At 48.8% G+C, this 25,643-nt stretch overlaps 1 protein-coding gene across 4 annotated transcripts in view; it reads right to left on the bottom strand.

Annotated features, from left to right (window-relative positions):
• LOC111144288 (DIS3 like 3'-5' exoribonuclease 2) overlaps positions 1 to 25,643 on the bottom strand; it is a 359,800-nt gene that overhangs the window by 32,529 nt on the left and 301,628 nt on the right. For all 4 annotated transcript variants that reach the window (XM_022498710.1, XM_022498559.1, XM_022498640.1 and 1 more), the window contains one exon: positions 6,391 to 6,470. In XM_022498710.1, coding sequence (XP_022354418.1) covers positions 6,391 to 6,470 — 80 coding nt within the window. The remainder of the gene's footprint in view (positions 1 to 6,390; positions 6,471 to 25,643) is intronic.

Raw genomic sequence — 25,643 nt, 5'->3', positions numbered from 1 at the left:
TCCGGACTGGGGCGAGGCACAGGGCTGCCCAGGGGGAGGGGAGGGCACTGCAGAGCTGCAGCCTGGGTCCGAGACGGCCCAGGGCACGAGCCACATAGGCAAGCTGCAAGGGAGAACACCATGCTTGGTAACAGTTTCCTTACACAGCCATATCACACTTCCCTTCATGCCGTTCTCCCCCAGCCCTGAGACATATGGCCATCTTCATGTTCCTGACGGATAGACCGCATCCCAGAGAGGGACAATGACCTGCCCTGGAGAAGACCGGCCAAACTCCTATTTGTGATGACAGGTCAGGAGGCCATCCAACGGACCAGGCTGTCTGCTCCCCTAGGAGTCCACAGGGGTTGGAAATCCCAGGACTTCCCAGACAGAGAGCTTCTATGGCAGAGCTGCCAAAGGAGAGGCTAGAACCAGATCTCACCCTTCCTCTCCCACCCCAAGATTTAAGGTCTGGAGAGAAAGGCAGGTGGTGTGAAGGCACAGCCTGGGCTTTGGAATCGGCTCACATTGGGGCAAAAATCCAGGCTCTGCTCTTGACCATGGTGTGAACTTGGGCAGGTTAAGTGCTCTCTTTAAAAAAAAAAAAATCTGTAGAATTATGAAAATAAGATCTGAGTGGTTGCAGAACTAGGACTAACTCAGGTAAGCCCCTTGCCCCATGCTGGTGATCTATGGATATTCGGGAGCTAGTAGTTCTGATCACTATTACATTGCATGGACCAGAAAACTTGAGAGGTCACGAACAAAGTATCTGGCATATTTAACACTTGTCATAGTTACTGCTATGCCTCACTATCAGGCAAAAAAATGTGAAGCAGTTGATGTAAATAACTATAATCACTATAATATTTACAGAGTTAAAAATCAATTTTTTATAGCTTTTTTTCTTCTACATGTTAGTTCTTCAGAATTCATAAACTATCCAAGGAGATAGTTTTCCCTAATATCAGGAGCAATTTAATCCTCATCATAATCCTATAACAAATGAAAAGCTAAGGCTGGAAAGAGATTTGACTCCTAGGAGCCAGGTTCCCTCTCTAAAAGATTACATTAGGTCCCCCACCCACTCCCTTCCTCAAGTATTGTGTACCAGGTCCTGGGCTAGGCACCAGGGGCACTGAAGGGAACAAAACAAGGCCCTGAGCTTACAAGGCCCCAGCCCAGGGCAGGGAACAGCAGGTAAACCAATGCCCAAACTGTCCTGTGTTGAATGCTGAAGAAGGGACGGGTGAGGCGGAGGACCATGGAGGAGGGACACCAGTTTTAGCCCTTTGTGACGGTTGTGAAGGGCTGGAATGGCTTCCTGGGAGATGTTTGTTAGGGGCTGGAATGATTTTCTGGAGGTAGTAAAACTTAGCTAAGAGTGGAAGGAGAGATAGGGGTCACCCCCAGATGGGTGGGGAAAGGGCCATGGGAAAGAGTGGGGTTCTAGAAACAAGGAACAGCCTGGTCACACAGAGACACGTCACACACAAGAGACTCGAGGTGGTCTGGGAGGGGTGGGACATAGGGGACGCTGGAGCAGGTGGGGACCCTGTCCCTTCCACTAGTCCAGGGCCTCTGAGGGCCACGTGAGTGTTCATTCAGCTGTGTAGCCTCAGTGCCTAGTGCTATACTGGTCCCTAGCAGAAACCCTCAGGACGCTGCATGAAAGAGTGCGTACTCAGATTTGCATTTTAAAAAATTCGTTCAGACCTGTGGTTCTGACGAGATGGTAGACTAAACGGATGGGGACCTCCTTCCCCACACGATCACAGAAAAATGAGGAAATACATGATTAGAACCATTTGAATATAAAACTGAGCATAATGAGAATAATGGGAAGATCCCCAGTTACCTGAAATAAAGAGGAAACTAAGTCAAAGCCAGAATCTTTATCATGGGAGCTGGGGCTGGGATGATCAAACTCTGACATAGTTACAGGCTCTGGGATTTTCATGCCCACAGGAGGAAGAAGACCTGGCCAGGGAAATGGATCTGAGAGTCAGGAATCTAGGAAGGGCTGTTGGTCTTTAAACAGGGACAGGAAGACCTTTCTCACAGCCCAGAGAGTCTGTATGTGAAGTGGAGCAGAGGTCTCTCCTTCGCAGAAAGGAGATTCCAAGCCCACATGGCATGGGTGGGTGTAGAGGCTGAATCCATGCTACCCAGCTTCCGGGAATCCTAACCGAACTAGCCGGGCCTCTGGAACCCCTGGGGTCTCGGTGGAACTACCACTGAAGTGATGAACACAGACCCCCACAACTCACAGCTCCCACGGTGAAAACAATCCCGACTTAAGATGGTCTCCTGATAAAAAAGAACAAACCAAGCGAGGAAGTGAGGCACCACGAAGGCAAGGCGATAGACACAACTCATGGGAGAGATAGTACCCTTAAAACTAGAGATAATTGGACACTTCAAAAGACATGATATGTGTCATCAAAATAAATAAAGAGATGAAAGGGACAGAAATCATAATAAAAACTAGAGCACTAAAAAACTAAACTAAAACCCAAAATTAACAGGCTGATTTTAAAAAGCTCCAAACAGAACTTCTAAAACTTAAAAATAAAACCCAAACCCTCACATTCGGAAAGAGTACTAAACAGCCGATTATGAACAGCTACAGGGTCAGTAAACTCACAGATGTTTTTGAGGAAGTGCTGGAATTCGTCATTGGCAGAAAGGGAGATGGAGGAAAAGAGCAGACCAAATAACATGGCAGGTTTCTAACAGGAGCTCTAGGAAAGACCGGAGAGAATCAAAGAGAGAACAGAGAAGAATTTCCAAATGGAAGAATCACACCGAGCCCCCAGCAACATAATAAAAACGATTCTACCCTTTGACTGACTGCCGTAAAACTACAGAATGCTAAAGTCAAAAATCAGGTCTCAAAAGCAACCAGAATGAAAAGTCATGCAAAGCTCCCTCTGGTGACAGAGAGGACAGGCTGGAGGTCAAAGAGCCCGAGGCAGGGAGAAGTGTGCCAAGTAGCTCCTGGTCCCCAGCACTGGGAGGAGGGTTGTGGGGACGGAGGCAAGGGAACATTCTGGACACAGTTCTCCATCCATGAAGGGTACAACTGTCCTCACAGTTGTTCTGAAGTCCGAAGCAGCTACTTTCCTCATCTGCGCTCCCATAGCCCTTGACTCCCCCCACTGTGGAGCGTGAGTCCCCCAGGGGAGCTGTGGTGAGGTCTGCTCTTTGCACAAACTCCTCAAGGCCCTGGAACAGGTGTAAGTCATCTCTTGTGCCCCAGTGCCTAGCACAACACGTGGTATGGGGCGGGAGGCTACTGAACATGTAACTGACTTCTCATGAATCACATACTCGCTCTTCGTGGCCTGTTCCTAGGCCCGTGAAGAGATCTCCAAACCTGAGTCAGAGAAACGACTCTCAGTCAGCCCCGGGTTCCCTGGATTGCATATTAAAGGCAGTGAAGCTTTCTGCAGCAGAAAAATAGAAGGTCCGTGGTGGACACTGGTAGCACCTGTTGGCGTGGTGGGGAGAGGCCTCACGTTTCTTAGGAGCACATATGACCAAATTTTGAGGGGCTAAAGGGATAATCTGAGTGAAGAGCTTTACCAATCTGGCTCCAGGCACAATAGGGCAGCTTCCTTCTTCTAATGACCTTGGTTACGAATGCTGAGGACTGTGCCCTCTAGCCCAAGAAGAGGCAGGGTCCAAGTGCGGCTGGATATCAGATATGGACCAGTCCCAGGGCCTGTCGTCCCTGTAGCCCAGGGGCAAGCACGAGCCCCTTGATGCAGACGAAGAACAGGATGGCATGGGGCCAAATACCGGGGCCACCAGGATGTTTCTAGGGAAGGAAGCTGAGAAGAGTATCCAGGGAAAATAAAAGCAGAGTGCCTATTTGCAGGGCGACTCCATCTGAAGGGAATGACCACTGGGGACCACCATCCCAACAGTCTCAATACTTATTTACAACACCCTCTTCACAGATGGACTGAATTTGACAGAGCTAAATACTAAAATGACCATGAATTATAGTAAAAGCAGTAGTTTCAATAATGAATTGTACCAAATTAATCTTCAGATATCAAGCTAATTTCTTAGGCAAACCTTCTTGCTCTGTGGCTCTCGCATTCGTGTGACTTGCCTGAGGAAACACGGACTCCTCAGGGCCTGGGGTGAAACAGCCTCATTTCCCAAACACCCTTGTTACACCAATACTGGGATTCAGGCACTCTAGGGGAAATGACCCTAAAAGTGAAGAGAGGAACACAGACAGGGCAGAGCCCAGCGGAGAGGAGAAAGTCACAGTCAAGCTCATGGGATTCTCCAGGCCTCCCTTGGCAATTCACACGCGGACAGAGGCGGCTGCCTTTAGACCGAGTGCGTCGCCCCCAGCAGACAACAGCCAAAGCCGTCTACCAGCCTCTTCCCTACTGGTCCTCCCTTAGCTGCTGCCCCAGCTCACGGAGATAGGCTTGCGGCCACTGGGAAACAAAATGGAAGCCCTGACGTAACTCTTCTGTTTGGGCAGGAGAGGTACACTTACTGTGGGCACTTGACGTGCTAGGCTGTGATGATGTCCTTAACATATCATTTCCATCCCCCAGGACCATCATTCCCCTAGTTTTGGCAGAAGGCATCCTTAGTCCCATTGTTCTTAACAGATGAAGAAACCCGAGGCTCAGAGGTTAGGACATCTGCCCACACACTGCTAATGAACCGCGAGACTGCCTCTAGGAGGACGAGCGAGACAGAGCCACAGCGAGGGGTCACCGAGACGTCCCACTCTTGAATGAAGTGGCTGCCAACCTCTTTCTTGAGAAGCAGGGAGTCGGGCCAGAACTGGAGTGTGTCAGCACCCTGGGCTGAAAGACTGTTCCCGCTGCCATAATCCGTGTGCGCGGGGCTGCCATCCCCCTGCCATCCGGCGGGCACTAACGTGGGGAGCGCAGGGTGGCATGGATGAGCAGATTATGGCTGGCATTTCTCTGACTCCCTAGTGACGCCTGCACCTGCCCCCAGGAGACCTACTCGGTGGTCCCCAACCCTGGATCCGAGAAATCCAGCACTGCTTCCCTGCCGAATTCAGCATTATGAGACGCCGAGATGGTATCTCAACACAACAGCCCAGAAACTCTGGAGCTTCCAGAAACAGCGCCATCCAAGAGGAAAAATGATGGTGTTAAGGGCACTTGGTCAATCTTTCCTAAGTGATTAATCCGGTAGGAATGGAGGGTACACAACAGCTTACTACAGCATCCTCTAAAGATGAATGATAAACGGGAGTAACACCTTGAAACTAATATGGATGGAAATTTCGGTCACAAAGGCGCCCGGTAACCCATCCGCCCTGTCCCCCCCACCCCCCTGGGGAACCAGAGTAGGAGTTCTTCAGGAAGACCTAAGTTTCTCTTCTGGAATGTAAAGGACAGTTCCACTGGCATGTGCTTACTGGATTCCTTCCAGTGAGTACCATTAAATAGCTCGCATATTTAAACAATCAGTCCGCAAGTCCAGGTTGGGACTGTTCCTGTCACTGACTGGGGTTTCCAAAATAGCAAGGCGGGACAACAGCTGTCGTTCGTCTATTCTCTTCCCAGAGCAAATGGGATCATGGTGACTCTTCCTCACGCGGCTGTGGCCAGTGACCCAGAGCAAATTACGTCCGTTCCCTAGACTTCAGCTCCTGCACATACAGCAGTGGTAACAATGGAGGAAAGCTCTTTGGGGTGCTATGAGGGTCACACAGGATAAGAGATGGAATGTCCCCAGAGGTGTGCCTGACGCCCAGTGTGGGGGCTCACTGGTCGCTGCCATTGTTGCTCATCTCACCACTGTCATTGTCACCAGCGGGCACTCGCTGTGTCACAGACAAAACTACACAGTCGGGAAAGTAGTCTGTGATGAAGGAAAGAGCTCCTAGAACAGCCTGCCAGGTGCCCCCTTTCTAATAATAAGATTACTGACTTGAGTCTCTGCAGGGACCCAGAAATCCCCCGAGTATAAAGTTCACAAGGTAGACTAACACAACAAAACCTAGTCACAGAGGCGAGGTCAGACCCAAGGGCACAAGCCTAAGTCACTCAGTGAACCAAACTAGCAAGCGCGGCCTTGGAGACAGGTGGCAGCAGTGGGGTGGGGTGGGGGGTCCCCCAGAGGAAAAACTGACATCTGGAAAGGAAGGTTGCTTCTGAATAGATGTGTCATACCTCCCACACAAGTACTTCAAGTAATACATTTAGGAGCCCAAGAGATTTGACAGGAGAAACAGTTCTGTGCCAGCTCTTTTCTAGGACAGCCCCCCAAAGTGTTAGTCCCTTCCTGACAAGCCTTTGTCAGAGAAGCCCGCTGTGACAGAACCCACAGGCGCTGCCCCCTCTGTGGGACAGGGTGAGGGGATGCTCCTTTCTTCCCCACCCAGTGGCTTACTTGTTGCTGTCGCGGTACTCGTAGATGTGACATCCTTGAGGCAGTCCGGTCTCGTGATCCAGAGTGAAAGCAAGTTTCAGCTGAGGGAAGAGAGAAGAGAGAAATAAGGAAGTCGAGGCAGCATGTGCTCTTCATTCTGGCCGCTGAAATGAGGAAAAAGTCATGACCTGAGCTGGAAATAAAAGTCGGACACCCAAACCAACTGTGCCACCCAGGCGCCCCTAACTAACTAGAATTTTAAATAAAAACTTGAAAAAAAAAAAAGAAGTAAAGTTTTAGAAGTAGAGTCGACAGGATATGCTGAGGGATTCTATGTTAGGGAGTGGTGAGATGGGAAAAGAAGAAATCCAAGACAATTCAAGTTCTTGATTTGGACAATCAGGTAGGTTCCATGGCTGAGTGTGAAGACTGAATCTAGAGGTGGCTAGAAAGCCGAAAGTTTGGTTTTGGATATGTTAGCTTTGAGGCACTCAGTAACTTTCTCTGATTAGGGGAGATCAGGAACCAGAATCTGGTAATGAGGTCTTGTTGCTTTCTGGATTCCAGAAGGGCGTGCTCAGGTGAGTGCAGAATTCAGGGAAATTGTGTGTGTCCTGCTAGAGCTGAGGTGGTGAGGGCAGCTTTAACACTTCTAAACCTAGAGCCAATTATTAGATTTACAGACTTACCAGGTTTTTAAATTGCCAGGGAAATTTTAACTAAAATTAACTGCACATTAGGATACATTATTCTAACTTTTTTTTTTTTTTTTAACTGCAAGGCTGTTAACACAGATCTGCATCATTAGATGCTGGACGGGTTTTCTCTTCCTGAGAGGGAAAAGAGCTTGTAGGAATGGCTTGTCCTCTTACTGACCCAGATGAAAATACAAAAACAGAAACAAGCCCTTCTTCACCACCCTGAAGCCAGGAACTTCAAGTCAAAGGCATGTTTTCCCTACAGAGCCCTGCTTGGACCTCCCCAGCCCTCTTTCAGCAAAACCGAAAATCATTGTTTTTTAAAAAAATCTATTAACTATACCATTTTCTCTTGACCTCTCCCTTTGTGGCTGAGGCCAGGCCTATATTCACTAAGTCCATTTCAAAGATTGCTCCACTTAGAAATTCCAAATCCTTTAGCTCAGGATTTATGAGCTTTATGCAATTTATGAATTTATGGCTTAGAAAAATTATCATAAATGTAAGAGCTAAAGTTTTTCTGTGAAACTGTTCACTTCAGTATCATTTACTGGAAAGACTCGAAAAGCCCAGCAGTGCAGGTGGCCAGGTAAACTATGACACAATCCCATGCAGGGTAGCAGCCATTAAACTGTTTATGAAGGATTCTGATTGATCTGGGAGAATATCTGGGTTAGTTGGAAAAAAGCAGGATGCATATGTGATTATATACCAAGAAAACTATGTAAAACGGAACAGAAACCACCTAGAAGAAAGACTGGAGGGAACGATGGCAACAGTGTTCCTCTCCTTTCTTTGCATTTTCCAAATTCTTTAGGATAAATCTAAGGAGCTATGAGCCACAGTCCTTAGTCATGAAGGAATTAAGGGAAATTTCATTCTTGAGGTCAAGAAACTGTGTAAATATCAATTCAACATGTAGGTGAGTGGGGAGGTGCAGGGAGGGGACAGGACAGATGAGCACTCCTATGTACTGAATGGAGAACTCATATTTATTGAAAGCCTACCAAGTAAAGGCTCTCCTTTACCCTGACCACAACCATTTGAAGTAGGTATTATGATTTCCTTTTTACAGGGGAGGAACTTGAGGCTAAGAAAGGTTAAGTAATTTGTCCAAACCACAATTAGAATTTCAGCTAAAACCCAGGCTCTTTGCACCTCACTGGAACTAGAGGACTCAGTGATGGTCTAGACAGGAAGCCTGCCGGGGAGGGGTCAAGAACAATGTTTAAGGTGCTCTCCCTCGGGCAGCAGGATGGATGGAGCTGCTACTCACCGTGACAAGGAGGAATAGCAGGTTTGGAAGGAGAGCTGGAGTTTAGTTTGGGAGCGCTGATTTTAAGGTGTCTGAGAGGCATCGTCATGCAGATGAACAGTAGGCAGCTTGTATAAACAATTCTGAATTTTTTAGGCAAGACTGTGATCTGGAGGTACAAAATTTGGAAGCCTCTGGATAGTAAGTAAGATGGTAACTAAAGCCACTGGTGTGGACGAGAACACGCCCAAGAGAATATATAGAGGGAAAACGAGGTCTTTGCTAGTACAGCTGGGTTTTGGAGCAGGGCAATGGAGGTTAAGGAGGAGGGGCAAGGGAGTTCTGGGCATGAGTTCTGTTGTTACAGGAGCCAAGAGGAGAACATATCTCAAGGAGGGAGCAGTCAGCGGCATTCAATCCTTCTAAGAGGTCAAGTAAGAGAGGAACTGGCATCCAAAACCAAAAAGAGTCCATTGGAGTTAGCAACAAGGACTCACAGGAGTGTGGGGGAAGCAGAGGGCAGGGCGCGATGGGTGAAAAATGAGTAGAAGTTAAGGAAGTGGGGATCGTGAGTGTATGTAGTTCTTTTAGCAAATTAGACGGTGGTGGGGGAAGAGTCAAGATGAATGGATTGGAACAGGACCGGACAGGAGGATGGGGCTTAAAGAAGAGCATGTGGTAGGACAACGGGCTGTTTAAATGTGGATATAAAAGAAGCACTACAGAGGGCAGGCTCCAAGACATGGGAGAGACGGAGGTAACCGAAGAGTCAAGGTGGCTGAGATGACCGGAGGAATGAGATGACGCCAACGCGGAAGTGGATGACCCTTCCTGCACCGTAGCAGTGGGGAGGGCTGGGCAGGGATGCAGATGTATCTGTGGATTTGGCGGAGGTGTGTGTGTGTGGGGGGGGGAAAGCAGGATGGGGGATGGTGGTGGTTTGGAATGTTCCAGTCTGATTTTTGTTTTCTGAGAATTAGGAGGTCAAATAATCCACAAGGAATGGAGGGTTTGGTGAGGGAAGGAAAGGAGGTTGGAGGAAAGTGATGAAGGCTTGAAACTGTTTCTCTGGAGAGCAGGAAAAACCGTTGACCAGGGAAGAGCATGAGGGCTGCCAGGGAGCACTAACGGTCCAGCTGAGGCCACAGGAACTGAAGTTTCTATAGTAACCATCTGTCCAGATGTTGGTTTTTTTTTTTTTTTTTCTAGCAACTTAGACATTGGCATGAAGAAAGTTAGGTTGGTCCAAAGCTGAGCATTTGCCAGGAAGGTCTGAGGGAAGAATAATGGAGCAAGGGAGTAGAGATAGGATATTGGCAACAGATGGGCCAGAGACTCTAAGGGGGAACAGGCGAGAAATAAAAATGGAAGGGGCCGATTGGAAGAAAACAGAAAGATCTGGGTGACAGATGTCTTGTTTGGTATTATTTATTGAGCATGTTATGCTCCTGTGACATGGCAGTTCTAAGTACTTTTTGCCCAAATTAGCAAATCAGTTGCAGGGCTGAAGTGTGACCCACCTTGCTAACCACTGGACCACACCAGCCTCCTGAGTGTCCCTGATGTCAAGGACTGTGAACTGTGAGAGTCACTGAGTGAGTGAGTGGGGGGCACTGGAGGCTGTGGTCAGGGAGTAAGTTCTGTCTGACCTTGGAGATGGGGCAGTGAGTCCTCAAGATATGAGCAGAATGGAGAATTGGGAGGTCGGGATGAAAAGGTCTCCCACGAGAGGTCTGAAATCCACCCAGCATGATAACATGATGTTTCCCAGACAAGCTCATCCACAAAGTGTGTCACTATGGGCGTGCAGGGGTGTTGGTAGGTACCTACTTTGTGCAAGGTTCCACACACGAATGAAGGAGCGCAACTGGTCCATGCAGCAGACTGAGATGCTGAGCCAGCGGGCCTTTCCTCCTTCCCAATGACACCCTACACTTACTTAGCTAGTTACCCTCCCACACAGGCCATGGAATCCAGGGGGAAGCAGATCCAGTGTCCTGGGCTCGGCCTGGCCATTCTAAGGTGACCTTGTACACCTCTCAGTAACTGATCAGGAACCCAAGCCAATCAGTGCCTGGCATCTCCTGGCCCCAGGAACTGGTTCAGGCAAGGCCAAGGGACCTAACAAAGCCCGTGAGATATGAGGGGACGTTTGCTGAGTGCTTCTGGGCATGAGGGCCCAGAGCTGTTGAAGCTAGCTCGCTCTCAGCCTGAGAAGGAAGCCCAATTCACAGAAGAAGCAGTCTTTAGAGACCTGCAGAAGAACAGAGCTGGATGCTTGGGGGAGCCAGGCCTGGTCCTTGTCGGCCATCCAGACCTCCACTGTTCTGTAACATCCTCTCTCTGGGACACAGACACATAACATGTCTACCCACTTCTTGGTACCACTCTCCACAATGCAGCTGAGTTATCTTTCTAAAACACAAGCCTGATGACACTTCCTTCTTTAAATACCTCCGATGGCTTCCTGCTATTTGCCACAGGTATAAGAACAAGTCTAACAGCCAGGGCTCTCTGGAGGTTGGCTCCCCACACGAACAAAAATGGACTGTGACAGAGGGATGGCGAGGGGGACATGCACTGAGGAGAGGGTGCCAACCAGAGAGGACCTCAGGGTAGGTGACAGGAGTCTTAAGGGAGACACCCAAGCCTGCCTGACAGGGAAGGGTGCCGCCACGCTCTCACTGCTCCTGCTGCAAAATCCCAAGCACTTGATCCTCACGGTGAAGCTCACTGTGTGAGCTTGGATCACGCCTTGTACTTTCATACCTCCGGCCCTTCCTTAGGCCATGACTGCTTCTAGAAGGGCCCTTCCTGTCTACCCCAGCAAGACCCCACGCATTCTTTGAGCTTCTCTCTGTGAAAGTTGGTCTTTCACAACTCTCTCCTCTGGTAACTAGAGGCAGGGTCTCCCTCCCCCAGTGGTCCAAGGGCCCAGGAGGTGTGGGGGGTGACACCTTCACCGGGTACCCTCCACACGCAGAACACAGCACTGCCCACAATAGGTGCTCAGTGCACGTCGCTAAACTGACCAGCCTAGTAGAGAACAGCTGCCCAGCCATCTCCTACACGCCAGAGGCGCCCCCTGCAGGTTTCTGCGCCCCTCAGCACGCTCTGATCCTGGCTGGACAGATCTGTAGTCACCCCAGTCTCATCCCTGAGGTTGTCTGGCCTCCTCTAACTTCAGAGGTGAAGAAATCCTGCCTCACCTCTGTGCCCTCAGGAATGGCCACCAGATGAGAAGCCCACGTGCTCCCACCTTGCCAGCGCCTCTGAAGACAGACACAGACAGTCTTTCACTCAAGAATAGTTCTTGACTGTGTCCTATGAGCCTGGCCCAGCAAGGAAGCACCCAGGCCTACCGGCTACATCAAGACCACTGGTCCCCACCCGTGGAGTCGCTCAGTTCAGAACGACTGTCACTGTGACACTTCACCAGGTTCATCTTTCGCCTTTCCAGAGGCAGTGGCGCTAGTCAACCTTTGCCCAGGGAGGACAGTTTCCAATTGTACCCCATTCCTGGAATCGGGCAAGAGAAGGATGCCCAAGAGGCAGTAAGGAGGTCACTCTGTCAGCCTCTACCAGCAAGACGGATCTAGTTCAAGGCAAGGCTTTCCTCTGGACAAAGGCCAGGCTGATCTCCCTTGGGCAGGAAATGGAAGAGCCTTTTATTTTTAGGGTCTCAGGCTAGAACCAAGAGGAGGGCAGGTACTGGGGAACTAGAGTCTGAGACTCCTGCTGGGACCTCTTTAGATCCAGCCCTCCTGCTCCAGACTGGGCCCCAGTGGGCGACAAGAAGCTGGGCTGGGTGGAAGGGGCCAGGACTGTTGGGAGAGAACAGTCCTTCCCCATTCACTGTGGAAGTGTGGGTTATAGGTCTGTTGGGGTTGTCGGGCCTGCAAGCGGCCCTTCTTCAGTCCCTCTGGGCTCTGGGGCAGGGGGATGGCCAGGGAGGTAGCTGGGCCATGTTTCTTGCAGGTGGCAAGTAAGCAACAAGAGTGACTGGTTCCAGACCACAGAAGCCCCCTCAGGTGGACCGAGGCAGGAGAGGGGATGCCCCGGGCTAAGCAGCAGAGGGGTCCATGGAGTCATCGAATGTAACTCTTTAAGGACATGTGACCTTATTTTGTATGCCAATCCAGTGAAGCTGACGGGCCAGACTACATTCATGAGAATAACGGAAAAAGAGTAAGGGTCAGGAAAGGAAAGGGGGCTAAAGGTGGCCCGCCAGAAGTTCCCCTTGGCCAGTGAGCGAATCAGGTCTCAATCTGCTCAGGGATACAGTTCCAAACAGCCACGTTCCTGGAGAACATCACGCACAGGCCACTTGGCATTAAACCCCATCAGCTGAGGTGGACACCGGCTCTGAGCTTCAGGTGCTTTTGACAACGCCTGGCCTGACCTTTGATGTTGAGGAGTTGCTAACTTCGTCCACAATAGCATCGAAATGACCTCCAGGGGACAACTGGGGGGGGGGTTGTCTCTGACCATGGCCCAGACAGCCCTTGCAGGCTGCTTTGTGCCCGAGGTGGGGACCTGGGCGCCAGGTTCTGAGTCTCTCTCGCAGGGGTGGGGGTGGGGGTCAGGGGGGAGGTGACTGCTCAAAGCAGAGTGCCGGGTCTGTAGCCAGGATCGCTCTAGTTCAAACCAACATGGGTTCTCCAGGAGGCCTGCAAGCCTCCTTCAATCTGCTAGCTATTAGGACCGAGGTTCAAACTCGGGTCAAGGAGCAGCCTGGGAAGCCTGCGGCCGACGCACGGTCAGCTCTCACCTCCCCAGTCCACTGGTCTTGCCGGGGTGTCCAACTCTTCCTTCAGCCCAAAGTGGCAAATCCCCCCCACACTTCCCACATCTCAGGCATGCCCCTGATGACACTTTTGACGAGCAGAAGTGACCTCCACCTGAGCCTTGGTTTTGCCATTGAAAAATCGTATTAGAAGGAAATCTTCACGTTCTCCGAGGTGATCTTTAGTTTTTTCTTCTTCAGTGTCTTGTTTGGTTTGGATCTCCTGAGCATTGTTTCTTTTTTTCCATCTCCTCTTCGCTTTCTTTTATAAGACAAAGATGCTGTGGACTTGGCTTCCTCTTGGTTCACAACGATTCTACGGCAAATGTATTAGGTTTCCTTCTCCTAAGTCCACTGAAGTCTTTTTGGACTTGGAGAGAGCTTTTTAAGAAAGAACTTGCTCATTCAGCAGGATTTTCCTCCCCACCCCAAGCTCTGGTTCTGACCTGGAAAAAATAAGAGAGAGAAAGAGCGAGAGGATCTTGCAGTCCTGACGCTCGACTTCCCAAACCACAAAAAAGAACCTTGCTCCAGTAACGTAATCATGGAGATTTCTGGCACCCTGGTCTTTCAAGAAAAATACATCCATCTGCTGGCACAGGGACCGTCAAACTAAATCCTGTTCAGCATGGAGTTCCCGATTCATTAGTGTTGGAAAGTCTATGGCAAGGCTGGCTGCCCTGTTGGGTGACGCCTCCTGGCAGGGGCGTCTCTAAACCCCACAGCTGTGTTTTCACTTAAGGCCACTTCTCCTGACTCCACGGCACCTTGTTCCAGAGGCTCGTTCTATTCTCATTAAGGTTTAATATGACAGGACAAGGATTCTTCAATGCTGAGGTTTTCCTTGCTCTGAAGAAAAACTTGTCGGTCTCTAGAGCTCTGGGCGACCCATCAGGAAGGCCGCTCTCGAGCGAGGAACCCAGGCCTGTCGCATCATGCTTAGTTGGCTTCCACGGACAAGCCTCCCCCGGGAGAGGAGAGTTCTGGCTTCTCCGGCCTGCCAGTCATGCTGCCTCCTCCACTGGGGCTTATTTCATGGCTCACCAGTAAGTCCGGGTGAGGAGAGCTCTTCTGGCCGCTGCCTTTACTATGGGGTGAGACCAGCATCAGCAGAACAGGATTCCCCTGCTCTGGCTTTCCTGATAAGGCCTTAACTGGTCACGGGGCCACATTTTTGCTCCTCAGATTTCTGGGCAATAGGAAAACAGTGACTACAAGGCGTGGTGAACAAGCATGCACGCAGCCTCTCACAGCTGGAGCATTCTGGATGATTCTCATGGCCCTATCCCTTCCCCCAAGCAGGACTGCCGCTTTCCTGATATTAAAATCAGAGACTACGCTGCCTAGCCACAGGAACTATGCTCACGCCTACAGATGTCACTTTACTTCTGCCTCCTTCCTGTGGTTCTAGTTTTCTGTCTTTCTTTCTATTGTATTCATTTCACTGTTTATTTCCTTTGTTATAAGTCTTCCCAAATCCTTTTTGGAAACAGAAGAGGGTATGTCCAGCTAAAATAAGGGTCGTCAAAATATAAGCCAAACATACAAAGAGGTGTGAGATCCAGGCAGGTTCAAATACAACCTGATTAAACACTGATCATGACAGTAGGCATTCAGTTCATGGAAGAAAGAAAATGGGACATTCCCATACAATCCTCAGAGCCAGTGATCAAGCTGGCTCTCTTCTTGAAAAAACAGGAGAGAACAGAATGATCTTCCAGGGAATTGGCCTCAGTTTCCAGGGACTTGAGGAGTCGGGGAGTTATATAACCCCAAGCTGGGAGCCAGCAGCTCTGGCCTCATCTCCGTTCTCTCCCAGACTCCAGGGTGGTGCTGGGGTCCTACTGGCCTTAACTTTTCCACCTGTAAAATGGAGCTGAGTCCTCTGTGGTCATCCTGGTGGTTTGTTTTATGGATGAATGTGAGATACTTTCTAGGTTTACTGGAATAAAGGACCCATAATAATCCCTGCTCTATCTGGGAGAAGAGAAGCTCTGAAGATTTCAGGGGGACCAGTGCTCACCTCTTTGGGTGGTTTAAGAATTCTCCTGCCTATGGCTGTCTTACATAGCTAAGAGCAACTGTCAAAGTTCATGACTCGATTGCATATTAATTCTGCTCTCTTCCTCCCAGACAGAGCCAAATGTCTGGACATCATATTCTAGGACAACATCCTAAGGTCATTTCTGGTCCTGGGGCAGCCAATGTGCCATTGTTCCTGGCTCCTGCAACCTGGTATTGCCTGCAGCAGAGGACTCAGGCACAACCCCTGGGAGAAGAATCACGGCGCACCACCATCTAGTCACAAAACACCTGTTGATTTGAGAAGACTTACTGGATCATTCTGAACAATCTGGAAAGGACACTTTGGAGGCCCAATCCTGCAAGTACCTGCAGTTCCTATTGTCATCCAAGATAATCACTGGTATCTTAGCCCTTTTATTTATAAACAACATATCTAATAGATACCACCCTAACTCTGGTAAAAACCAAATACCTGGGTTTTGTGAAGTTTGAAGAAAAGTACAGGAAGAAGTTTGCCCCCGAGATGAAATGCAAAGACCAAAACTACAGATGGAGGTTGGTGAAGGGTACTAGAAAGGGCCAGGATCCAGTAGGAAGGAAAACGGACAGACTTTCTATTTGCCTTACTAACTGAAAAGTCAGCTTTGGTAACAGAGAATCCTTGGATAATCGCACAGTTGAAAATCACTTAAGAAACGACACATGATGTTAAATTCATGTGTCATTTCTGTTATAAAAATAAGTTTCACAAGAAGCTTAGGGGAATGTTTTCATTAAGCAGACTGTTATTTTCCCTCTAGCCCTTGTATACTCTTGCTAGGGGCTGTGGACTGGGATTCGGGGTGGGGGGTGGTCCAAGGCTCTCCCAGTCTGCACGGACCTTAGGGGGTCCTCTACTGCTCTTTCTGCCCATTAGACTGGACAAGTTCTCTTTCTAGCACATCTAAGAGTTCATGCTTTTGCTGCGACCCTCCAGCCTGGGACTTGGGCTTTACTAGATTAGGACGAAGGGCATTCTCCTTGTGAAAATGTGGGCCTACAACCCCCCCCGCCCAACACATACACCGGGCACTGGCTGCACAGTCCAGAAGTAAAGAGCACAGCCTCCTTCTCAGGCTGTCTGGATTTGACTCCTGTCCACTTTTTTTTTTCTATTAGCTGTATTCCCTCATGGAGTTATTTACCTGTTTCTGTCTTGGTTTCCTCCCCTGGAAAAAGGGGAATAATACCAATACCAATTTCATAGGGTTTTTGTGAAAATTAAATGAGGAAAACCACCTGAGAACAGCACCTGCCTCAGGCAAACAGCCAACAAATGCTCCTGTTGCCCCAAGACCAGGGGTTGGTTCTCGTAAGGAACTGAGATCACACTGGATGGACAACGATGGCAGGCTGGGACAAGCTGGCTGGGACTGGATGGTTCCACCTGCGATCCCTCTTGAGCCTGAGGCATTTCCGCAGTCGTAGGGTTCATCTTCCTTCCCGGGGGGCAGTATCTGGGGAGCCGGTGCTCGGCGCCTAGGACTCCCCAGGGGGTGCTCAGAAGGACGAGAGGCTTCGAGGTTGCACAGGGCAGCCACGTGCTCTGGGCGGCGTGTGGACCCCGGCCTGCCATTACAGGGCCGCCCTGACAGTTCTTCTTGGGGGACCGGGCTCCTTAGGCCGCTCTCTGCAGAGGAGGTAGGTGGGGAAGCCGTAATGCCCTGCGTGGGCCCTGCCAGCTTGGCAGACAGGCCTCACAACGGAAGCTGCCCAGCATTTGTGCCCCAGCAATGACTTGTCTGCTAATCTCCACCTGGGAGAGGAAGAGGCCGCAACGACCTGCTACAGCACGGAGAAGGCTGGTTTCTGACAGTCCGGATACGAGAAAATTGCTTCTACCATGGCCGGATTCTTCTCATTTCTTCTCGAGCTGGAACATGTCTATGGTTGTGTATTTAACTTTCATGCTGTCCACACTAGATGGGAAGCTCCCATAGTGAAATCCCGACTGATGACTCCTTGAGCTTCCCGCAAGCCTCTGTTGACTAAAGGGTTTCTAGATGAGATGGAGGCTCCACAATTAGCAGGAGGAATACGGCTTCCATATGCAACAGGAGAGGCTGCCAAGAGCTTCGTGCGCGCAGGCACTCCTCTTTTATTTATTTATTATTTTTAAAAAAGATTTTATTTATTTGACAGACAGAGATCACAAGAAGGGAGAGAGAGGCAGAAGTAGGTTCCATGCTGATCAGAGAGCCCAATGCGGGGCTCGATCCTAGGACCCTGAGATCATGACCTGAGCTGAAGGCAGAGACTTTAACCCACTGAGCCACCCAGGCGCCCCGGCACTCCTCTTTCAAACGTGAAGGAATGGAAGCTCAGGCCTCCCCGAAGTCAGCAATGTATCAAGCAGGTGGTGGCATCCCCAGAAATGGACCCCAAGCCTACCCAACTCCAGGATGCCTTTCCCATTCCCACTGGGCCACACCCGCTGTTTCTTCTCTCACCAGCGGGCCACTGTGCTGGAGGAGGTGGCGGGGGTGGGGGGGGGGGGGTGTGTGTGCTGACAACCACTGACTTCTCTCCTCTAGATCCTAACAGACACGGGGCAGGAAATGGTGCTCTGAGGGTTGGTCTTCCAAGGCCTCCTGGCCAAGGCATCACCAAAGAACAAGTTGGAGGGGGGGCGCTCCTCTGTTTGGCAGAACTGAAATCAAGAAGCTGGACTGAGAGGCCAAGCAGATGGAGCTGCCCAGTTTCAGATGGAAAAGCTGGCCTGGAAGAAGAAGACGCATGGGTGCACCCTCCAGAGGCTGTGGGCTGTGTGGACAATGGACGTGGCAGGTAAGGCCATGCAAGGGAGAGCAAGCGAGGAAAGGAGAGAGATGGGCTGGCTCTGCTTTTCTAGTTCAGTGAACCTGTCCTCTGGTTGACAGGCTCTGGCACAAAGCTCGTCAGGAATAAGACCAGAAGCAGAGCCAAGGGCTTCTCACCCCAGTCGGCTAGTCAAAATACCGGATAGCAGGAACAGAGAGAGAAAAACAAGGTAACAACAACCACAAACTAAGATTAATATAGGACTATTATTATGCTATTGAAAAAACAGATGGGCACTCACAGAGCTAATTTCTGTTATTTAAGTCGTGGGCCCCTCTCCATGACTTCCTCTGTAAGACGAAAGCCTCAGAAGAGATACTCTCTTTGGTTCCTTCTGGCCATCCATTTCACAATTCTGTGATCAAGTGCCTGTCAAGCACAGTCCCCGTGTTGCTGGGAACTGTGCCAGGCACACAGGGGCCCAGGGGAGAAAGGACAGTCTCAGGTGGCAGAGATGACTGTCCCACTGGCTCCAGGGCTCCTGGGACTCAGAGAAGGCTCTGGTAGAGTGGTCTGCATGGAGTGGATGAGGCCAGAGCTTAGTCTGGCAGGACAGAGAGGAATTGCAAAACACCGATGAGAAGTCCCTCATAATGGAAGAACACAGGACCTTTGGCCCTCCTAGCCCACAGACCACACAGGTCATATTCATCACTGTGCCTACCAGTACCTACCAGTACCTACCCAGTACCTACCAGTCTTTGGCAAAGCAGGCACTCACCAAGTCACTGCAGAAGGGATAAATGAGCACAACCAGCGAAGTAGAAATTAACATGCACTGTTCTGTGAATACAAATGGGATTGGTCTGACGACGGAAGTGGAGGGTACAACTTGGGAATGAGTAAAATAGTAGTGATGATGGTAACAAAAATGGCCAGGATTTACTGAGCTTACTCAGTAAGTCCTGTGCTAAGCATGTTAATATGTTCTCTCACTGGATTCTCTTAACAGCCTCAGAGGTGGGTGCTGTGGCTGTTCCTACTTGACAGCTGGGGCATGGAGGCTGTGGGCATGGGCAACTTGTCCCCCGTCCCATAGCTGCAGCCGTGAGACGGGAGCCCAAGGCCCTGACTCCTAGTTCAGCCTTTCCCATAAGACATGTGACAGGGGCTCATACCCGGACCCTCTTCCTGCCCATGTCCCCTCCCAGGCCACCGGCAGCTCTCTGGCACATACGGCTGACAGGAGATGGCCCCTGAGCTGAGACCTAGCCTTTCCCGGGTGCTGTGCCGGTGTGCCTCCCAGGTGAATGAAAAACTCGTTTTTTGTTTTGAGATCATTACAGATTTAGAGAGACTGCAAAGCTAGTGCAGAGAGGTCCTGTGTCCTCTTCACCCAATTTCCACCAAAGGTTACAGCTTATGTAGCTAGAACACGGTGTCAGGCCCAGAAAGCAGACACCGGCGCGCCTAGTTCTGTGTCATTTGTTCGCACTGTAGATCTGTGGAAATGCCACTGCCGTCTGGATAGAGAACTGTCCCCTCACCACGCAACCTTCTCTCCCCCATCATCTCAACCACCCGGCAACACCGCTCTGTTCTCCAGCTCTGTAATTTGGTTGTTTTGAGGATGTTGTAGAAATGGAATCGGTATTTTAAGGCTGCTCTTCCAAGTCATCCTAAGAGTATGACTTGATCCAATTGCTTCATTTGTAAGAGAATAGAAAACAATGACAACCAACAAGAGAAATGAGAGAACAAAGCAGAATACAGAGAGCTTCTGTTGTCCTCGCTCTGCCACTTCTAGTATGTGACTTTTGACAAATTCCCTATCCCAAATCTCAGTCTCCTTGTCTGTAAAAATGGGTAGAAGATTTAAGGATTAAATGAGGTAACATGTGAAAGTACTTGGCAAGCGGCAGGCACTCAATAAATTCTAGCTGTTTGTTATTATTAATAATAAGTCAAGGAAGCCTCTGTGCCTCTTTATAGAAAATCAGCCTCTTAACGGTCACAGACGATTAAGGAAGTGACCACGCCAGCCCTTAACTGACCCCAGGTCATGCTTCCCTTTGCTTCCCAAGACTCCACCGTGGAAACAACTGGGGACTTTTTAAAAGGCGCTTCCAGCAGGCATCTTCAAGCGCACTCCCTCATGAGAACAAGCAGCCACTCCCCATGCCAGACTCACCAGGGGGCCGAGAATTCTGAAAGCAGCCAAATGGCCAAGAGCTCTCTGTTTAGCACAGAAGGCCTCCAGAGGACAGCCGGGGTTTGTGCCGAGGCCCCCCGACAGCACACTGAGAGCAGAGACGGGGATGGTGCCAGACAGAGGCAGGGGTCAGATGTGTGATTGAATTAGGTGCTGCATGGATACCCCACAAAGCTCAGCATCATTCAAAGGCTGGACGGGAGATGGACGACAACGGCCCACACCACCCACAAGGTCATCCTTACTATGACTAGCTATGGAAATCTGAAAAAAAAAAAAAAAATCTCCCCCAAAAATCACATATGCAAAGACTCCATTATATAGTCCAGAGAGCACTTGACTTTGAGCCTTTGAGTAGCTGGGAACCCAGCACAAATGGCTGGCTATATCTTAAGCAATATGCCCAAGGCCCATTGAAAATGGACAAAAACGGGTATTCAGGATCCTTCATGATTTACTGAAAGTGCCATTGTCTGTGCCTTTGCATGGCACCAGCAGGGGTGGGATCAAGGGCACCCTTCCTGATGGCGGGGTCACCCCATGTGTCTCCTGTTCCCTTGGACTTTTCAACTCCCCTGGCCTGCATTCACTCACTTACTTTCTCTTCTTTGAAGTTAAAGAATACTGCCTCATCTATCACTGACAATGTTGGGTTTCAAAGGGACTGGGAGTGAATTCACTTTTTTTTTTTTTAAACAAATGAGAAGGGTTCAGCTGGGAAGAGAGAGAAGGAGGTAAGGAGGGAGGGAGGGAGGGAGGGAGGGACAACAAGAGCTAATGATGGCTGCTTTCTTCCAGCTCCATGCTGAGGGGAAGCCCTTGTGTGGCATCTAGGCTCTGGGTGAGGGGATGGAAGTCGCATGCCGCTCCCCAATGCCCATATGTGCTCACCCAGCCTCGCTCTCTAGGCTTCCTATTGTTTTCCCAGGCCTGCTTACTGGACTTTGGAAGGCATGCATGTTTCCTCTGCTTACCTTGAACAGGGGAAGTACAGGCACACCAGACTTGCTTGGCTGGCTGTTCTGTGAGCGCCTTTAACCAGATGGTCCAAAACACCTCAAACTCAGAGAGTCCCCAACTGATGCCTACTCCTCCTTCTCCTGGGGGTTCTCCTAGGTGGCACCCCAGCTGCCTGGATGCCCAGGCAGAAAGCCAGGGTATCTAGATGCACCCTCTCTCTTTCTGGGGTCTGATTCCATCTCTTCGGTATCTTCCTCATCTGTCCCTTCCGTCAGCTGTGTGACCTCAGGTTGGGGCCCCAGAGGGTCTCATATGGACTCCTGCTGTAGCCATCTAACTGGCTTGACTGAGGTCCACCTTGACTCCTTCCCAACTCATTCTTTACAGAGCTGCCAGAAAGAGTCTTCTAAAACGAAAATCCTATCCTATTGTTCCCATATGTGAAATGCTTCAATGATATATGATGAATTCAAGAAAGCACTCCATATTTCAGGGCAGAGGAAAAAAGGTCCTCCATGACTGGCCTTCGTTGTATCTCCAATAGTATCTCCCACTGCTCCCGTGAGCCCTTCCTACGACCAGCCATGCCATGGTCTGCTCCTCCAAGAATATATCAAACCTGTGTGCTGCTCTGCCTCAAACATCCTTGAAGAAGCCATTCCTGACTCTCAACTGCCCTCCTTCACTAGAACAGGAATCTTCTCCCAGATTCTATAACCCAGTAGGAAGCACACTGTGAACCATGTGTTTCTTAGAGACAGGGCCATGTCTTACCTGTCTCGTGGTGACTGACACAAAGTTGATAATCGATGTTGTTTTCTGGATACTTCTGCTGCAGTGTATTTTCCCATGGATGAAAGATGGCAGGCCTCTACTTAGCTTGGCTGGGGTTGGTCGTTTCACAGATTTCTATCAAACGTTAGCTGCACATCCTTCCCAGGCAAGCAATCCTTGGCCTCTCACCCATAACAGGCTTTCTTCCCACCAAATTACACTCCAGCTGTTCTAGGGGAAACCCAATTCCAGTGGCAGTCATAACTAGCAAGCTGCCTTGTTGATTATAATTTTTAAAAGCCTCTTGGTTATGAGATTAAAGCATGATTGGGTGACTCACTGACATGGGTGTTTGCATGTAATCGACAAAGTCCTGTGCTTGGCACCATTTACCCACCCAACTTTGTGCAGCAGTCAGAAGGATTTATCTAGAAAGTTCAGAGGTTTTTCTCTTATCATCTGTACCTTCCTTTAAGAAGATACAAACTTCACTTTCATGCCAAATCTTAAGCCAGAGAAGCCTCATATCTGTTTAAAAGCCACTCCTGAGGCAGCTTCTAATGCTGCACCTCCTTTCCAGATGGTTCATGGTGGGCACCATGCCTAGCAAGGCTCTCAGGATGGACCCATCCCAACTGTGCTCAGTTATATGTCTGTCTCAGTTATTGGGACTGTGTTAAAAAAAACTGGGCCTAGGAAATAAGTGTCTTTAAAAGAAGGAAGAACCAAAATGTAAATCCTAAAACTAGAAAATTTCCAGAAAAGACACGGAAAAATCTTTATGACCCTGGGTTAGTTAGACATTTCTTAGGGCACCAAAAGCAAAATCCTTGACAGAAAAATTTGATCCACCAGACTTCATAACATTTACAGCTTCTGCTCTTCACAGAGAGAGTAAAGAAATAAGAGAATGCAAAGACAAGCCGAAGACCTGGATAAAATATTTGTAAATCACATACCCGAGAGAAGATTTAGGTCCAGAATATAAGAACTCTCAACATTTAGTAATAAGAAACTAAGCCACCCAAGTAAAAAATGGGTGAAAGATATGAACAGGCATTTCATTAAAAAAGATACGCAGACAGCAAATATGCCCATGAAAACATTTTGTTTAACATCATTAAACATGCAGGGAAATGCAAATTAAAACCACCAACAAATGGGGCACCTAGATGGCTCAGTTGGTTAAGTGACTGCCTTTGGCTCAGGTCATGATCCTGGAGTCCAAGGATCGAGTCCCGCATTGGGCTCCCTGCTCAGCAGGGAGTCTGCTTCTCCCTCTGACCCCTCCCCCTTCTCATGCTCTCTCTCTCTCAAATAAATAAAAATCTTAAAAAAAAACACCAATGAAATACTTTTATACACCTACTCACATGACTAAAAAATAAAACAAAGTAATCCAACAAAAACCTGACAATAGCTAGTGCTGGTAAGCATGTAAAGAAACTAAAACTCTCATACATTGTTGGTGAGTGGTACAGCCCCACCTAGAAAACAGTTTGGCAGTTTTGGTTTTGTTTTGTTTTTTGAGAGGGAGGGATGTGGGGAGGGGCAGAGGGAGAGGGAGAGAGGAAATTTTAAGCAAGGCACTTTGCCCAGTGCAGAGCCTGACCCAGGGCTTGAGCTCATGGCCTGATCATGACCTGAGCCGAAATCAAGAGTTGGAAGCTCAACTGACTGAGCCACCCAGGCGCCCCTTGTTTGGCAGTTTTTAAATAAAGTTAAATAGACACTTGGCATACGATCTAGCAACCCTCCTCCTTCTAGGTATTTACCCAGTGAAATGAAAACCATCACATTAATGCCTGTAGGTGTTTATGGCACCATCATTCTATAATTGCCCCAAGCTGGAAACAACCCAGATATCCTTCAACTGGTAAACAGATAAACAAACTGTGGGCCACTTACAGTATCCTGGAACACTTACTCTACAATAAAAGGGAGTGACCATTGATACACATAACCACATGGTAAACCTCGCAGGCATGATGCTAAGTAAAAGAAACTAGACTCAAAATCTACCAACTGCATGACTCCCTCTGTATGACATTCTGGAAAAGGCAGAACAATGGGGACAGAAAACAGATCAGAGGCTACCATGGGGCGGAGGGTAGAGGGGAGAGCAAGAGTACAAAGGGGAAAGTTGAGATTTTCTGGGGTGATAGAACTGAAAAAAAAAAAAAAAGGAGAAAAGGGCTTTTTACCGTATGTAAATTATACCTTACTAGGAAAAAAAAGTAATTCTGGCTACAAATGTGGCTGGTGGGTGTAGTGCTGAAGGTGTTATGGGTTCCTCATGATTGTATATAGAATCGGCCTTTTTATAGAAAGGCCAAACAGAGGACTTGGGAGCTGATCAAGCCCACAAACAGTAAAACAAATATAAGTCAAAACAATAATAAAATGCCATTTTCAACCTATCATAAAAATGAAGATTAAATAAAACCCACAAACTCTCCATTTGGTGAGATGCAATGACAATGCACTATTGTTCCTGCTGGGGAAAGCCTAAATTAGCTTAACCTTTCTGGAAAATCACCTGGCAGTTTGTATCAAAAGCTTTGAAAACGCACACCCTTTAGGATACATAGAAAAATGTTATGACCAGGTCATGGATGACTGATGCCTCTGCTGGCCTTACTTGTTAATCTCTAAATTTTTATAAAACAAACAAGTATTACTTTTCTAAGAAAATAGTAAGTTAATCAAAAAGAGAAAAGTATCACAAAAAAAAGAAAAAAAAAAGAATTCCCTTCCATTCAGTCATTCCAAGAAATTATTCCGAAGGAAATAATCCAAAATGATTTTTTAAAATTTTATGCAGATAATTAATTGCAGTGCTATTTATAATAGCAAAAGCTAAAAGCAGCCCAACTGGGGAAGCGTTACATAAACTGTGCAATATTCTGCCTCACTTCTCTGAGTGACCTGGAGTAGGAAGGGGAACTCCATCTCCCTCCCTTCCCGCCTCACAAACCCTGCGAGGCATCCCCTGTTTGGGAGTCTGGTCCCAACCCCTGAGTAGGTGAATGCTTGGCTCGGGGGCTGGTAGGAGAGGCCTCATCTTCACCCCTGCACCTCCATTTCAAGCCCTTCCCCTCTGTCTAGACCCAACTGCAGGATCGCAAATGAGGGGAAGGCTTTCCAGGCCACAGCCATCGGTGACCCCCACGGCCCCACGGGAGCAGTGTAGAGATGGCTCTTCCGTGAGGACAGAAATGGGGTCTTTCTCAGCATCTCTGGCCACACAGCTAACAGGCATTTGGTGTTCAGTGTCAGGCTCTGTTCTAAGCATTTTAAGGGTACAAGACACTAACCTAACAGGACCCTGATGGCAAAGGCACTATGATTATCTCCATTTTACCAATGGTGTTTCAGGAACATCATCTCTACTTTTTTTTTTTAAAGATTTTACTTAAAAAAAAATTTTTTTTTAATTTTTAAAGATTTTTATTTGTTTATTTGGCAGACAGAGATCACAAGTAGGCAGAGAGGCAGGCAGAGAGAGAGAGAGAGGGGTGAGGGTGGGGGGAAGCAGGCTCCCTGCTGAGCAGCGAGCCTGAGGCTGGGCTTGATCCCAGGACCCTGAGATCAGGACCTGAGCCGAAGGCAGAGGCTTAACCCACTGAGGCACCCAGGTGCTGATTACTTACTTTTAAGTAATCATAACATGGGGTTCGAACTTAAACACCGAGATCAGAGTTGCTCACTCTATGGACCAAGCCAGACAAGTGACCCACATTATCTCCATTTTATGATTATCTC

The sequence above is a fragment of the Enhydra lutris genome, unplaced genomic scaffold, assembly GCF_002288905.1.
Source record: "Enhydra lutris kenyoni isolate GAN:26980312 unplaced genomic scaffold, ASM228890v2 scaffoldscaffold1, whole genome shotgun sequence".
NCBI lineage: Eukaryota > Metazoa > Chordata > Mammalia > Carnivora > Mustelidae > Enhydra > Enhydra lutris.
The sequence above is the reverse complement of the archived record's forward strand: the minus strand, read 5'-3'. Positions and strand labels throughout refer to the sequence as shown.